At 50.5% G+C, this 16,217-nt stretch overlaps 2 protein-coding genes across 2 annotated transcripts; one reads left to right on the top strand and one right to left on the bottom strand.

Annotated features, from left to right (window-relative positions):
- Window positions 1-961: 961 nt before the first annotated feature.
- RNF113A (ring finger protein 113A) lies at window positions 962-2,203 on the bottom strand. The gene has a single exon (XM_077890252.1). The coding sequence runs from the start codon at window positions 2,057-2,059 to the stop codon at window positions 1,013-1,015; it is 1,047 nt and encodes a 348-aa protein (XP_077746378.1). The 5' UTR covers window positions 2,060-2,203; the 3' UTR covers window positions 962-1,012.
- Window positions 2,204-2,268: 65 nt separating this feature from the next.
- Window positions 2,269-6,052, top strand: NDUFA1 (NADH:ubiquinone oxidoreductase subunit A1). The gene is made up of 3 exons (XM_077890253.1): window positions 2,269-2,476; window positions 3,401-3,490; window positions 5,918-6,052. The coding sequence occupies exons 1-3, from the start codon at window positions 2,375-2,377 to the stop codon at window positions 5,936-5,938; spliced, it is 213 nt and encodes a 70-aa protein (XP_077746379.1). The 5' UTR covers window positions 2,269-2,374; the 3' UTR covers window positions 5,939-6,052.
- The last annotated feature ends 10,165 nt before the right edge of the window (window positions 6,053-16,217 follow it).

Here is a 16,217-nt window from a genome sequence, read left to right as displayed (position 1 = left end):
GATTGTGTTGCCCTCCCTAAATCTCTGCTATCTCATTACCTACAGGATATAGTCAAAGGTCCTCAGCCTGGATTCAACGCTTTGGCCCCAATATCCCTTTCTAAACATCTCTGGGTTTATTTTTTTGTTATGTGCCGGGCCCTGGGTTAGTCACTGAGAACTTCACAAACTCGTTGGGAAGACAGGCACATAGGTTAACATGATCAGCTGTCTTACAGTCTGTGAGAACACCATTTCAGACAGTGGATTATCAAATGCTAGGTTTTTGCCCTCTGAATTTGGCTTACAAGTTCAGTCTAGAATTGCAGGGTCCAATACAGTGGCTACCAGCCCCATTTCAGGTACTCAACTGCCACATGAAGCTAGTGGCTATCATACTGGGCAGCATAGCATAAGCCTTCTCAATCATTCATGGAAGGGTGGCTACCTATGGTGCTTTTATTTTTTCTTTCTTTCTTTAAAATTTATTTATTTATTTATTTATTTATTTATTTATTTATTGTGCTTTTAAAGAGAGCAAGGACCATTTCCCATACATGCACTTGGGTGCTATCTACTAGCTCCCCCCCCCACAATTCTCCCACTCACCCCCCACCCCCCAAACGCACAGCTTAACTGGGGCCGACTTCGAAGTAGTACAGGCTCGCAATCGAGCTAATGCATGGAGGTACTTTCCTAAACTATTAAGTGATACAGAAATGTGATATAATAGGTTCAGTTCTTGCTTTCAATTACTGCTTGACTTTAAGCAAATTCTAGCTAGCTCTTTTGTCGAACTTCTCCCATCCCCTGAATTTATGCCAAAGGGTTCTGAAAGGTTATGTTACACCCAGGCAGCATATATAACAGGTAAAAATCCAGACTGTACCTACCTGGAGGCTTTACAAGCCGTCCATCCAGGACCCCACTACACCACCCGGCTTTTCCTTTCACTTTCTCTAGAAAGGAAGGACATGATGAATTAAGATTTCCAAACAAAGATTTATTTTGAGGTGTGAGAATAATAGGAAAATTAAGTGATGGGGATCGGACCCTCATCGGGGTCTTCTGGGAAATCGGAAGCACCACCCTCTTCTGCAGCTCGATGCTTCTCCAATTTAGCAATCAATTCTTTCGCTGGATTGAAGACGCCATTGGTCTGCTGGTCACAGACATAGCAGCGAGGGGTGGTGCGGAAATGCTGCAGTGCACAGCTCTCGCAGAAATAATGCCTGCACTTGGTGACAACTGGATTCTGGAAGGTCTGGCGACAGATGAAACACTTGAATGGTATTTCCTCATCATCGCTTCCCACTTCATAGTTTTCGTCCTCATAGACACCATAGCGACCCTCATCAAGCTCACGTTCAATCTGCCACCCGTGCTTGTAATCTGAACGGTCATGGAGGAACTTGCAGCTGTCTCCGAAGCCGCAAAAGCCAGTCTCCTTGTAGTCCTTACAAATGTCGGGCTGGTAATCCCAGCGCACGGTGGCACGTAGATGCTCGGGAGCTCGGATGGGGCCCTTCCTCACCATTCCGGAGGATGCGTTGCCCATAGACGTATCCTTGGGCTTCATGTATTTCTGATAATTATTGATGCCCCGGTAGATCTTGTCATCTTCCTTGCCCCTCAGCTCCTCCTGGATCTTCTGGCTGCGCTCAAAGATGGCTTGTGCGTCACGCTCCTTCTCCGTGTCTAGCTCGTAGACAGCAGTCGCCCCCATATCCTCCGGTCCCACGGGTTTTGCCGAGCGGGTGGACTTGTATACCACGCCAAGACTCTCGGACTCGTTCTCCTCCTCCTTCTCCTCCTCCTCCTCGCTGCTCAAGTCGCCGTAAGCCGCCTTCTGTTTACCACTGCCACGAGTCTTCTGTATCATTGGATTGTGGATCGCCCGCTTCTTTTCGGGGCGAACCACAGTGCTACCTTCGTCGCTGCTGCTGCTGCTGTCTCCAGGCTCCTGGTCGCAGACCGGGCGCTTTCTGCGGCCTGCAGCCCCTTTTCGTCCACCAGGCTTTTTAAAGAGGAAGGTGCACACCTGGTCTGTGGTCTTTCCCGGAGAAAGTTGCTCTGCCATCTTAGCGTCTGGAGCTCCAGAAGGCAATGGCGCGCTCGGCCACGCGGGGCCTCTTCACGTCACAGCACGTAGCGCGCTCGGCCGCCACCCGGAACAAACTGGGCGGCCCGAAGCTGACTGCGCGAGGACGAAAACGCCAAGGTGCGAGCGCGCGCCACTCTTGAGCCCCGCGGGCCCCCGTCGCATCCTCCCGGGGGCGTGCGTGGCCCCGCCCCGCAGGGAGGCCGCCGCGGAGCCTACTGGGAAGGAGCCGAGGCGCGGTCACCTTTGCCGGGGGTGGGGAAGGAAGGGTTTGGCCCTGCCAACCGCGGTGCGATGTGGTTCGAGATTCTGCCCGGGATCGGCGTCATGGCCGTGTGCTTGGTCATCCCCGGCATAGCCACGGCGCACATCCACAGGTTCACTAACGGGGGCAAGGTAAGGCGGCCTCTCCGGCCCGACGGCCGACTCCGCGGACTGGCGTTACAAAACGGGCGGCGGGAGGCCACTGGGGTCCGGAGGAGCTGTCGAGCTGTCTTCGTGTCGCCTAAAAGCGGAGGCTTGCGGAACGAAACCCGACGGAAACCACATTCTACTCTAGCAAGAAGCAGCTAGTTGTTGGGTGAAGAGTGGGCAGAGCAGGTTTGAGAACTGGAAAGGTAGATAAGAAGGTGGGCCAACTCCTGGGCGTCGCTTTAGTCTTGCCTGCACTCCCTCGGATCTCTGATCCTTTTTTTAAAATTGTAATTTCTCACATCCACATCTTGGTAGCTTCTCGGCTTTTAGCCTCCCTACCCTTAATTAAGTTTTTACCTTGACATTTTTTATCCCCCACCCTTTTTCCCAAGCCTTTAGGAATTTGCCGCAAGATCCTGCTTTTCACATCAGGACCGTAACTTTCCTCTCCTCCTAGCCCTTCACGTTATCGCTTGACTACAGGTTATAATGTATTCGCTTTCTGGTTTTGTGATCTTCACGTGTGATCTACCGCTGTTGTTTCTTCTCATTGGCGTCCCAAAAGGAAACAAGTAGTCACGTCTTTAAAACGGGGGGTAGGAGGGCGAGGGAGGTGGGAGGGAAGGAGGAACGGGAAAAAAAACAGGCGCTGGTTAAAATAGAAAGTATAAGAACTCATGGTTACCATCCTAATTTTGAAGTTTAATAGTCCGGTCTTATTTAGGATCTGTTCTCATGTTGGCAAATCGAACTTCAATTTAAAAAAATGTTTAGGATCTGCTCTTAATTTGTTTTTTGTTTCAATGATGATCCCATTTTTCTAGAGTGTCACTTATAAATTCTGATAGCTTTCTGTTGGGTCATTCATTTTCATAAACATTGTGCAATAATTTCTTTTAATTGTAGGAAAAAAGGGTTGCCTATTATCCATATCAGTGGAGTTTGATGCAAAGAGATAGGCGAGTCTCTGGAGTTAATCGTTACTATGTGTCAAAGGTAAGATGGCTTTGATACTAATCATCTGTCAGGGTTGAGATGGGTTCTGGTAATGCTTTGCCAGATGTTTTACAGAGCTAATTTCATTTGCATTTGTCTTGTCTTAATGATCATTTGTATTTTTTATTCTGTGGATTGTCTACATATGGGCTTTGCCTGTTCTGTTGCTGTTTTTTATGGGGGTTCTTTATTATGGTTATTAATCTTTTGTCTGTTTTATATGGGGCAAATCTTTTTTACCATTCTGTCTTCTTTATGATGTCTTTCATCAGATAGTTTTTAATTTTGGTGCTCAGTTTATCATATTTTGTCATTCAGGATTTTGAGTTTTATGTCTTGCTTACAAATGGCTTCACTACTCAAGATTTTTCCAATTATTATTATTATTATTATTTTACATTTAGTGCTTTGACCCATCTACAGGTCATTTTGGGGGTATAATGTGAAATCACAGGATTTAACTTTTTTCCAAGATAAGTCAGTTGTCACAATTATGCACTTATAGAACAATCCACTTTTTATTTGAAATACCATTCTAGTAAACTAAACTTCCATATTCACATGATCTTCTTTCATGAATACCCTCTTTTATACTCCATTGTTTGCCAGTTCCTGCACCCAATACCATATGTTATTACTATGATTACTATGATTTTAAATTTTATTAAATCCTGTGGAATTGCTGTTTTTGTAGGTCAGAAATGGCCAAGCGGTAGCATTTTCATATGATTAAACCTGATATATGTTCTTAGATCTTGTAGGAGTCCATCTCTGTTATTTTTTGTAAAAAAAAAAAATAGTTATTTTAATATTTTCTCCTTATTTATTCTTCACAGTGAATCTAGGTTAATATTAATTTCATTTTATAGATGAGAAAACAGGGTCTGAGTGATGAAATAACACTGTAAGGACCCAACCTAGCTGATCTGCCTCTCCCTACAGTGCTATTTGAGAATCACCTAATGAACACGCTGAGAGATCTATTCAACTGAAGCAGTATTTCTCAGTGTGGTCCAAGAATAACCATCAGAATCAGCTGGCCATATGAGATAAAGTGAAGATTCCAAATCAGAATTTCTATAGAGTGGCTCCTAGGACTAGGCAGTTTTCATTTCTCTTAAGACGGTTCTGCCTACAATCGTAAACAAAATACCTGGACTGTGTTATTTTAACACTTGGAAGAAATGTCATCCCTGATGAATCTTTACTCTCTAGTTTCTGAAGTATTTGGTTGTGAACTAAGTACAGAGAGAGTGAATCTTCGGTATAAACAGTGTCATGCTTGTGGGGCAAGAGTTAGGGAGTTGGGGGTCCCTGACCTTGAATTCTGACTCTGCTCCTTCCTTCCTTCCTTTGAAACTGAGTCTCCATCTGTTCATCTGTAAAAAAAAAAAAAAATAGAATGAGGTTAATAGTATCTTCCTCGGGGTGGCTGTTACTTATTTTTTTGATGGTTTTACCTTACTGTCCTTAATCTCCGAAGGATCTAGATGGTAATTTGGTCTTAATTCTGCTGGGAGGGGGGAGACTTTACATATCAAGGGATGTTTGGTGCTGTCAGAAAATAGAGACTAGAAATCATCATAGGTCGTTCTTTTTACTTCGGTGATTATAAAATTCAGTTTATTGTTGCAGTTAGAGAAATGTGGGATGTGAAAGTACTTTCTTTAATAGAGAATGCCATTTGATGACACTGGCAGTAAGAGTACAGGCATAGCTCATTTTTTTGGCCTTTACAGATGCTGTGTTTTTTACACATTGAAGGTTTGGGGCAACCCTGCATGGAGCAAGTCTGTTGGCACCATTTTTTTTTTTTATTGGCACCATTTTTCCAACGGTATTTGCTCACTTTATGTCTCTGTGTCACATTTTGGTGATTCTTGAAATATTTCAAACCTTTTATTATTACTTTATTTGCTGTGGTATCTGCAATCAGTGCTTACGACTCACTGAAAACTCAGATGATGGTTAGCATTTTTTAGCACTAAAGAACTTTATTTTTTTTATATTTTATTTATTTATTCATGATAGACATAGAGACAGAGAGGGGCAGAGACACAGGCAGAGGGAGAAGCAGGCTCCATGCAGGAAGCCCGATGTGGGGCTTGATCCTGGGACTCCAGGATCACACCCTGGGCCAAAGGCAGGCGCTAAACTGCTGAGCCACCCAGGGATCCCCCACTAAAGAACTTTAAAATTAAGGTGTGTACATTATTTTTTTAGACATATGCTATCACACAGTTAATAGACTACTGCATCGTGTAAACATAACTTTTATATGCACTGGACAACTGAAAATGAGTCCTTTGACTCACTTTACTGCAGTGGTCTGGAAGTGACCCCACAGTATCTCTGAGGTATGTCTGTACTTGTCCATCTGTGGTGGCAACAGAATTCTCACATTTTCCTTTTTATACTGTTTTTCAGGGTTTGGAGAATATCGATTAAGGAAGCATTTTCCTGATTGATGAAAAATACCTCGGTTATGGTTCATCTACCCCTTCTAGAAAGTTATGCAGTGTATTAATGTAGTACATAATAAAAACAAAAAGTAAAATCTAAGGCTTTCTTTATTTTTTTCCATGGGTACTATACAAGCTCAAGCCATTCACCCAATGTGGGTTTATCACCTTAAAAAAAAAATAGAAGGCAACTGAGGCTTAAAATTATAGATAGATCTATTCTATTCAGCAAGTACCTGTCCCTGTGCCCACTGCCCAACGTGTCATAAATGGCAGTTGTTACTATTGGAATAGATAGGAATATATTTAAAAAGACATCATTCCTTCAGAGATTGCTAGGAGAATACAGAAAAAGTAGTCCTTTTTTTTCTGGTTCTTTTTCTGGATGATTCCTATTGTGTTAAATTCCAGGTATAATGCTTTTATTAGGTTTTTAATTATTATTTTTTTTAAGTAATCTCTACACCGAATGTGGGGTTCAGACTCATGACCCTGAGATCACGAGTCGCATGCTCTTCCCACTGAGCCAGCCTGGTGCCCCCAAGTGGAATGCTTTTAAAACTGAGATTGTACCTTCAACTTTCATGCATTCTGCATCTAACACAGGATTCACTGAAGTGTTGATTTTTGTTTTAGTGGAGAGCAGTGACAGCAATCATTTTATTCAAACGAGTGTACTGACTACTTGAAATAAAGAGTTGCACGTTCATGGGATCCCTGGGTGGCTCAGCAGTTGAGCGTCTGCCTTCAGCCCAGGGCGTGATCCTGGGGTCCCAGGATCGAGTCCCACATCGGGCTCCCTGCATGGAGCCTGCTTCTGCCTCTGCCTGTGTCTCTGTCTCTGTCTCCTGTGTCTCTCATGAATAAATGAATCCAATCTTAAAAAAAGATACATGTTCAACACTAGACATAACCCAGTAGTACAAAGATTTGAAAATGTCTAACTCCTAGAGAGACAGTAATACCCGTGTGTGTGTGTGTGTGTGTGTGTACCCCCCCCCCAGGTGACCACAGGACCTCTAGGTGAGAAAACTAAATTGTTAGTCACTATCTCCCATCTTTTATCCATTTTAACCTTTGATGGGCTGGTGACCTAAAATACCTGCAGTGGATGCGCTCCATTGAACTCATGCGGCAGGGCAGGGCTTACAGAAAAGGGAGGTGGTGTTCATACTTTGAGCATTTCTTTACATCGTGCCGTCCTGTGATGAAACCGAGGAAAGCCACAGTCGTGATTTCAAACTGTATACACCTCTAGTCTGCATTTAGCTGTGCACAGGCCTCCCTTAGTTGTTAGAACTAGTTCTGGAGAGGAAGAGGGCAGGCAGTACAGATAAGGATGTGGAAGACACTGACACCTAATCTATCCCTCAGTCTCTGGATTTTTAGGTCTATTGTCTGTCTACTGTGACTCTAGCTGGGGATCATCCACTAAGAGTATCTCCTTAAATGGATTCTGGGCTGTCTAGTGAAGGGCCACAAAATGACAGAAATCAGTTGGTCAGGTTCAGCATTTGGGCCTGAATAACTCGCCTCCCTGGTCTGTGGCACCTGCTATCAAATGTGGCCTCGTTATTATACTTTGCTGCCAAAGAGTGAACCAAACAAACACTGTAGCTTGAAGATTATAGTGGTGATTTGTAGCCTGTATTTCTCTTGATTTTTTTTGCAAGTGCAATCAGCCAGAAGTGTTTTCTTATATCAGCTCTGACAGAGGTGGTCTGGCTGCTGATCCCCCCTCATCCCTCTGCTCTTAAGATTGAAATGATGTGGGGCGTCTGGGTGGCTCCAATGGCTGGGCCTCCAACTCCTGATTCCGGCTCAGGTCACAGTCTCAGGGTCTTGGGATCCAGTCCCATATCAGGCTCCATGCTCAGCTGGCAGTCTGGAGATTCCTCTCCCACTGTCCTGCCACGACACCCCCCCCCCCCCGCACCCGCATGCTCTCTGAAAAATAAGTCTATTTTTGGCAAAAAAAAGATTGAAGTGATGCTTGGGAAACACCACTCACTTGGCTTTATTCACTGTCTTTTTTTTTTTTTAAAGATATTTATTTATTTATTTGAGGGAGATCACAGAGGGAGAGGGAGAAGCCAACTTGCCGCTGATCAGGGAGCCAGATGTGGAGCTCCACCCCAGGACCTGGAGATCATGACCTGAGCCAAAGGCAGACGCTTAGTGTACGGAGCAACCCAGACGCGCCAGGGTGGCACGTCTTTAATTTTTTTTTCCTTAAAGGTTTTTATTTATTCATGAGAGACACAGAAGGAGAGAGGCAGAGACGCAGGCAGAGGGAGAAGCGGGCTCCCTGCAGGGAGCTGGGTGTGGGACTCAATCCCGGGACTCCGAGATCACACCCTGAGCCGGAGGCAGACGCTCAACCGCTGAGCCACCCGGGCGCCCCAGGAATCCAATTTCTAAGGACCCTTAGACATTTAGTCCAAATTCCGATTCCCCAAATGAGGAAACCAAGGTTCAGGGATGGGAAGCGATCACTTAGCCAACTAGTGGCAGAAGTGGGCCTGGACTCCTGGGGTTTTGACTCCCAATGCAGTGTACCTTGAGCTGTTCTTTGGGGTTTGCTTCAATAAACACCGCTCAGCAAACGCTACACGCCAGGCTCCAGGCTTCAGCTTGGAGAAGACTCAGCCAGCCCTTCAGGAGCTCAGAGGAGGGGGTGAAACAGCGACGGGATGGGGTGAGGGGCGCTAGGAACTGAAGTTTGCAGAAGGTGCGGGGAGCAAGAAGGGCTCGATTCTGCGGGGGAGGGGGCGGCGGTTGGGGGGAGGGGGAGAGGAAAGGGCTTAGGGTAAGCGTCCAGGTGATGCCCACACTAAGCCTTTTACGAGATAAACAACCGAGGGGGGCCACTGCACGCAGTGAACACGGCCTGGCTGGGGACACAGACGCGCGGCTGCGCAGGACAGACCTAGGGCCGGGGGTGCAGAACTAGGGCAGAGGGAAGCCGGAAGGGCCTGGTCCAGCCCCCTCGGGGCGCCCGCCTCCCCGCAGGGCAGCAGGCGGGAGTGAGCTGCCGCCGGGCACGCGCCGGCCGGAAGCGGGTTTCTCCAGCGGCGAGTTTGCCCCGGGGCGCACTTGCGGAGTTTACACAGTTTCCATGAGGCGCTGCTGACACCTAGTGGGAGAGGCCAGCAGGGCTTCTAGGCTTCTCTGCGGCTCGGGACCGCCCGCCCCAGGAGCTGACCTGAGCCTCGGAGGGCCCCACCCTCCCGGGCCGTGCGGCCTTAGGCAAGTCGCCTCCCTGCTCTGGGCCTCAGGCCCCCCGTCGCCCAGGTGAGGATAGGATGTGCCCTGCCTGCGGCCCCGGGTATCGGGGACCCTGAGAAGTCCTGTGCGGGAAGTGGTTTGTAACTGCAGTCCTGTGCACGTGGAAGGGATCGTGGCTGGCCCTGTGAGCACCCCCTGAAGAGCGGCCCAGTCCACTCCTAGGTCCCCAAAAGGCACTTACCCAAGTGGGATGTCGGGGCATAACCCAGGGCATAACCAAGTGCAGCAGCCTGGGGTTCCCTCTTAGAATGAATGATCACCACTAAGGTATTCCCAGGGCAGGGCAGGCAAAGACAACAGGCAGTACAAAGTTCAGTGAAGACACTGATTGCTCTGCCGGTATTTTCTGAAAGCAGAGAGGAGAATCCAGCTTCACGCCACTGTGAGAACCTCTCTCGGCAGCTGCCACCTGCTCCCTTCTGCAGGGAGGTGATGAGTGGAAAAAAAATTTTTTTAAGATTTTATTTATTTATTCATGAGAGAGAGAGGGAGAGAGAGAGGCAGAGGGAGAAGCAGGCTCCATGTAGAGAGCCTCATGTGGGACTCGATCCTGGGTCTCCAGGATCACACCCTGGGCTGAAGGCAACACTAAACCGCTGAGCCAGCCACCGGGGCTGCCCAAGTGGACAAGATTGAAGCTAGCCCGCCCTCAACAGGAAGCTTCTGGATAAGGACAGGGGCTGGGGGCTGAGAGCTGGGCATCACTTGCTTTTCAAGATTTCCTATCACCCTGATGTGTCCTGAGAACACAAATTATTCTCCTGCGCTTTTGTGAGACACAAGAACAGTTACATATGGAACAGTTCGAGATTTTTCTTCCCAGATATGTCGATGTGGACTTTAGATACCCAGAGTCTGGCATTCTGCTCCTTGGCTGGTGTGTGTGCTTGTGCAGCGCTCCTCTCCTCCCTCTCACTCACTCTCACACCCGCCCTGGCCAAATACCGCATCTCTGAGGTTTGCACTCACTAGAGAGTTCTTTTAGGGCACTCTCTTCCTTTGCTTTCTAGACAAAGCTGAAACAGACCCTATAGCGTACTGAGCTGGGGTTCAGAATGTTCTTACAACCTTCACATTTTGGTGCATTGCTGATAAAAGACAAGGAAATTCCCATAAAGAATAAATCCAATTCTGGGACGCCTGGGTGGCTCAGTGGTTGAGCGTTTGCCTTAGGTTCAGGGCGTGATCCCAGGGTCCTGGGATCAAGTCCTGCATCAGGCTCCCCTTAGGGAGCCTGCTTCTCCCTCTGCCTGTGTCTCTGCCTCTCTCCCTCTGAGTCTCTCATGAATAATTAGAAAAAAAAAAAGAATAAATCTAATGCTATGTTTGCATCCTCTTTAATTGTTAAGCGTTTCTCTGGCATATCTGTGTACCCTCTGTGTCTGATGCTGTCGGCTGTAATATGCTTTGCCACCAACAAAGGCTCTTTTGCCAAATCATTGCTTTTGGGATTCCCACAAATCTTGGTTCAGGATTGGAGACCTAATTGTTCTTTTCAGGGCATCACATGAGAAGATGGCCTAGCAGGTCTTACTTGTGTAAACCCAGGGAACTGTTGCTTTATTAGTTGCAACACATTTTGTTTCCTCTGTTGTCTTGTTTCTTGGCAGTTCTTCTGCAGTTCCAGAAACCATGAAGAAACCAATAGTTACATTTGGGTCAGAGAGAAATAAAATAAAATTCACAATAAGCATGCGAGGGATCCCTGGGTGGCTCAGCGATTGAGCATCTGCCTTTGGCCCAGGGCATGATCCTGGACTCCCAGGATCGAGTCCCACGTCGGGCTCCCTGCACGGAGCCTGCTTCTCCCTCTGCCTGTGTCTCTGCCTCTCTCTCTCTCTGTGTCTTTCATGAATAAATAAATTTTTAAAAAATCTAAAAAAAAAAACCAAATAAGCATGCGATTTCAATTATGACCCCGAAGAATTGTAATTCCAACGACAACAGAAAAGGGGGAAGACAGTGGAACACCGAACATGACTGCCCCAAGAAAACAAACATCTTTCCCATGTATTTAAGATTTTCTTTGGTCCACCTTGCCCAGCCCCCAGCCCCCAGCCTGTGTGCCACCTACACCTGGCTGGGCAACATCGGTTTCATTCCACAGAGATTTCTCCTTCTAGGCCTAATACCTTTGCTTTCTGGAGGCCAGAAAACAGGTGGCCCCTAGCAGCCCAGTCCCCTCTTTACCAGTAAGAGGCTCTACTTGGGGGTAGGGTGGCTCAGGCAGCTCGAGCAAGGCTGGAGTTTGCATCCAGGGCCTGGAAGAGCGGCCCACTGTACTTCCGACTGGGGATGAGAATCCAGGCAGGCGCCGTCAGAAGTCCAGCTGTCGGAGGACAGCTCTGAGCGAGGCGCTGTTCAAGGAGGCGCCCGCCCCGTCCATGGCAGACGTGTGTGCTCCCGGAGGGCTTGTAGGTTCAGAGGTCTCCGGGACCTCGTGACTCAGGGATCCGCCCACCCGGGACAGACCACACGACCAGCACAGTACTCCGGGTCCTTGCCTTTACTGTTGTTGGAAGGGCCTCAGCTCGGGAAAGGCCCCCAGCTCCGGCCTCCCCCTACCCCTTCCCAGGACAGCCGGGCAGCCTGTTAGACGCGGAGCCAGGTCTTGCAGCCACACTGGCCCAGGACCTGCCCAAACCCAACATGCCTCGCTAGTTCTCTTTTCACATGGGCGTGCCTTGTCTTCCCAACCAGAAGGGGTGCACTGGGTGAAGGGGGGGCTTTCTCCTCACCTTCACTTGCCCACAGTGCCTGCCACCTGTGCACCCCGGGGGGCTTAAGATAGGCAGCCGGCTGACCGGGTTCACCTGACCACGGTGCGGGCACCTGGCCAGGGTTCAGGGCCATGGCCAGCCTTGCTAGGCAGACTCAGGGAGGATAGCAGGTGAGAAGAAGCCCGGTGAGGGGCCACCAGGTGAGCAGGAGGGAGGCAGACACCGAGAGGGAGTGAAAATGACTGAAGGGACACGCAGGCCCAGGGTGTGGGCTCCCCCAGAGCGCCCCTCCTGGGGGTGGCTCCGACGGGAACCGCCTCTGCCTCGGGGCCTCCCCAGCTGTGCTCCCGGGAGAAGCGGCCTAAGAGACCTGGTCTCCTAAGCAACTGTCTGGTGAGCACAGCGTCCTCGGCCCACTCACCCCCACTTCCCACACGCAGGGCAAGCCGAGGTGCCTCCCCGCGCCCCGAGGTGCGCCCGGCCAGGCGGCCTCAGAGGCCCTGGGGCCGCGGGGCACGCTCTGGTGGCCCGTCCGCGCCGGCGGTGGCACGTTTTTGTGCCCAGGCTCCCCGATCTCTCAGGGGCCCACAGGCTGCTGTCCGAGCAGGAGGGCGGGCTCGCGGGCTCCGACGACCGGCAGGGCGCCCCGAGCGGAGGCTCCCGGGCGGGGCGGGGACGTGGGCCTGGGGCTTCGGACCTGCTGCCCCGGCTCCTTCCCGGGAACGAGGGGCCGCGCCGGCCCTGCACGGACCCCCAGCCCCGCTCTCCTCCCCTGCACCGACCCCCAGCCCCGCTCTCCTCCCCTGCACGGACCCCCAGCCCCGCTCTTCTCCCCTGCACCGACCCCCAGCCCCGCTCTCCTCCCCTGCACCGACCCCCAGCCCCGCTCTCCTCCCCTGCACGGACCCCCTAGCCCCGCTCTCCTCCCCTGCACGGACCCCCCAGCCCCGCTCTTCTCCCCTGCACCGACCCCCAGCCCCGCTCTCCTCCCCTGCACCGACCCCCAGCCCCGCTCTTCTCCCCTGCACGGACCCCCAGCCCCGCTCTCCTCCCCTGCACCGACCCCCAGCCCCGCTCTCCTCCCCTGCACCGACCCCCCGCCCCGCTCTCCTCCCCTGCACGGACCCCCCAGCCCCGCTCTCCTCCCCTGTACGGACCCCCCAGCCCCGCTCTCCTCCCCTGCACCTCCGGGGGCCGCGCTCGCCTGCGCCCAGGAGGAGCCAGAGCAGCAGAGCAGGGCGCCGCCTGCAGGAGCGGCCCTCGGCGGCCTGGGTTCCAAGGCCTCTCAGGGTGGAGAGCGCAGGGCCAGGGCAGGTCAGCGCTGGCCACGGAGTTTAAGTTTCCGATTCAAAGGGGCGGTTGGGGATCCCTGGGTGGCACAGCGGTTTGGCGCCTGCCTTTGGCCCAGGGCGCGATCCTGGACACCCGGGATCGAGTCCCACGTCGGGCTCCCGGTGCATGGAGCCTGCTTCTCCCTCTGCCTGTGTCTCTGCCTCTCTCTCTCTCTCTCTGTGACTATCATAAATAAATAAAAATTACAAAAAAAAAAAAAACAAAGGGGCGGCTGCTGCTTCTTCTTTTTTAAAGATTTTTATTTATCCATGAGAGACGCAGAGAGAGGGAGGTAGAGACGCAGGCAGAGGGAGAAGCAGGCTCCATGCAGGGAGCCCGATGCAGCACTCGATCCCAGGACCCCGGGACCACACCCTGGGCCGAAGGCAGAGAGACTCAACCACTGAGCCACCCAGGCACCCCAAAGAGATGCCATCTCTCCTGGCTTCCCCCATGAACACATTTTGCCTACAAGGAGCTTCTTGTCACTTGCCTTTGTGTCTTTCTCCTCCAGGCAGTTAAGAACCCCAGTGCTCGCCCTCCCAGGCCTGGTCTTCACCCCACACCTCTCACCAGAGGCCCACAGCTTCTCAGGAAAGGTGCCGCTGCCTTCACCTGCAAAAGCTTGACACAGAGGAAGCTGGAGCTCTGCCCTTTTGGAATGCATCTGTTGGGGAGCCTAGCCCTCCCCCTCTTGGGTCTCTCCTAGGAAATTCCGGGGCGCGGAGCTGTGGGTCTAGGCCTGCTGTAGCACTAGAAAGTTCACAGCCTGGTCTGATGGGCTGTGTGGGAGCAGAAGGGAGGCAGGTCATCGTAGCCAAGACCATTTGTGGCTCTGGGGCGGGTATGCTCTCCGGTGACAGTGTCACACAAGTCCTCTTCCTGGCTTGGCTGCTGGGCACTGGGCCTAAACAGTGACAGCTCAACACACACCTGTCCCTCTTGTCCCAGGCAAATTTGCCCAGCTTTGGGGAAGCGGTGGACTCTTTGACTCCTCTACTTTTTGATTTTCTCTGTTGTGGCTGGTCTTTACCACCCTGATTGTGGTAGCTAATGTTTATTGCCCACTTAAAGTGTCTTTTCTTGTTCGGAAAGCTCCTTGTGAATCACCTCATCTCATCCTTTTTTTTTTTTTTTTTTTTTTTGGAGATTTTATTTATTTATGAGAGACACTCAGAGAGGCAGAGACATAGGCAGAGGGAGAAGCAGGCTCCCTGTGGGGAGCCCCATGCAGGACTCGATTCCAGGACCCCGGGATCACGCCCTGAGCCGAAGGTAGACACTCAACTACTGGGCCACCCACCTTGTTTCATCTTATCAGTGGTATGAAGTTGCTGCTATTTTTTTTTAAATTTTATTTATTTATTTATTTGAGAGAGAGCATGGGTGGGGGGTTGAGGGGGAGGGGCAGAGTGGGAAGCAGACTCTTCCCTGGGCAAGAACCTGACTTGGGGCTCGATCCCAGGACCCTGAGACCACAAGCCAAGCCGAAGGCAGATGATCAACTGACTGAGCCACCAGGCTCCCCTGAAGTGACTGCTATTAAGATCCCTATCATACACATGCAGCTCAGAGACGTGAAACAACTTACCGAAAGTCACAAAGCCAGTCTGTGGTAGAGCTAGGTTGTGAAACCCTTTGTTTGGGAATAGAGGCTGAATTCCTATAAGCCACACTACTCCCTTCCACCCTTCTCCGTTCCAGCCCCAGCCCCCACCGCACTCCACCATTGAACTAGCAGGTTCTGTGCATAAGACCTTAACAACAACACGTGTGGTGTCTTCCAGGCAGCGAGCTCAGCATTTAGTCCTGGATAAGAAGGACACTTAGAAAATCGCTTTCCTTTCTTCACTGGGATCGAGACTGATTGATTGTCTTAGGGTGAAAAGCCAAGCACTTTGTACACAAAGCACAGTGGTCAAAAGCAGGGGTTGTGAGATGGAGGGATTTCACAGATTAATCAAATGAATAAAATAAAACTGCGTCTTAACATAGGGCGAACAACTTTTTAAAAAAAATATTTTATTTATTTGAGAGAGCGTGCACACAAGTAGGGGGAAGGGCAGAGAGAGAGGGAGAGGGAGAAGCAGACTCCCTGCTGAGCAGGGAGCCCCGATGATGCAGGGCTCGATCCTGAACCTTGAATAACGACCTGAGCCCAAAGCAGACACTTAACCAACTAAGCCCCCCAGGCACCCCAAGGCCAACAAGTTTCAATTGCACCATTTAAAAGAACACTTAATACTATTACTGCTATTAATAACAAAACTAGAAAAACCATCTGACAGCTTATGATGCACCAGGCACTGCTGTCTTCACATGAAGATCGTCTGATCGGACCCTCATAAAAATCCTTATTCCACAGGCACTATTATCTCCATTTTGTAGACAAGGAGATGAAGAAATACGAAGTAAATTGTTCTGGTTCTGTGCTGATACCCATGACGTTGGGAGCTCATCCTAGATTCATAAAAGACATCTTTGAAAACAACCAAGCACACAGGGGAGGTCCTAACCTCGGAATTCGGGTGTAAGGAAGAAGTTCAGTCAGGAGGCCAGCCAGCACCAGGTCAGCACTCTCGGGGCCTCAGCGGGGCCCCTGTATTGAAAATACCACTCCTGGGATGCCCGGGTCGCTCAGCAGGTGAGCATCTGCCTTCGGCCCAGGGCCTGATCCTGGAGACCCGGGATCGAGTCCTACATTGGGCTCCCTGCATGGAGCCTGCTTCTCCCTCTGCCTGTCTCTCTCTCTCTCTCTCTGTCTTTCATGAATAAATAAAATATTTTTTTAAAAAAGAAAATACCACTCCTTGCCCTCCGCCCGGTGGCTGGCCCGGAAAAGGGCCCCTGACACTACCCCTGTGAGGCTTATCGTCACTGTCCCTCCCCGCCCGGCCCTGCCAGCTCCCCTGCCAGGGAGAAGCC

Source organism: Canis aureus, chromosome X (genome assembly GCF_053574225.1).
Source record: "Canis aureus isolate CA01 chromosome X, VMU_Caureus_v.1.0, whole genome shotgun sequence".
In the NCBI taxonomy this organism is placed as follows: Eukaryota; Metazoa; Chordata; class Mammalia; order Carnivora; family Canidae; genus Canis; species Canis aureus.
The sequence above is the reverse complement of the archived record's forward strand: the minus strand, read 5'-3'. Positions and strand labels throughout refer to the sequence as shown.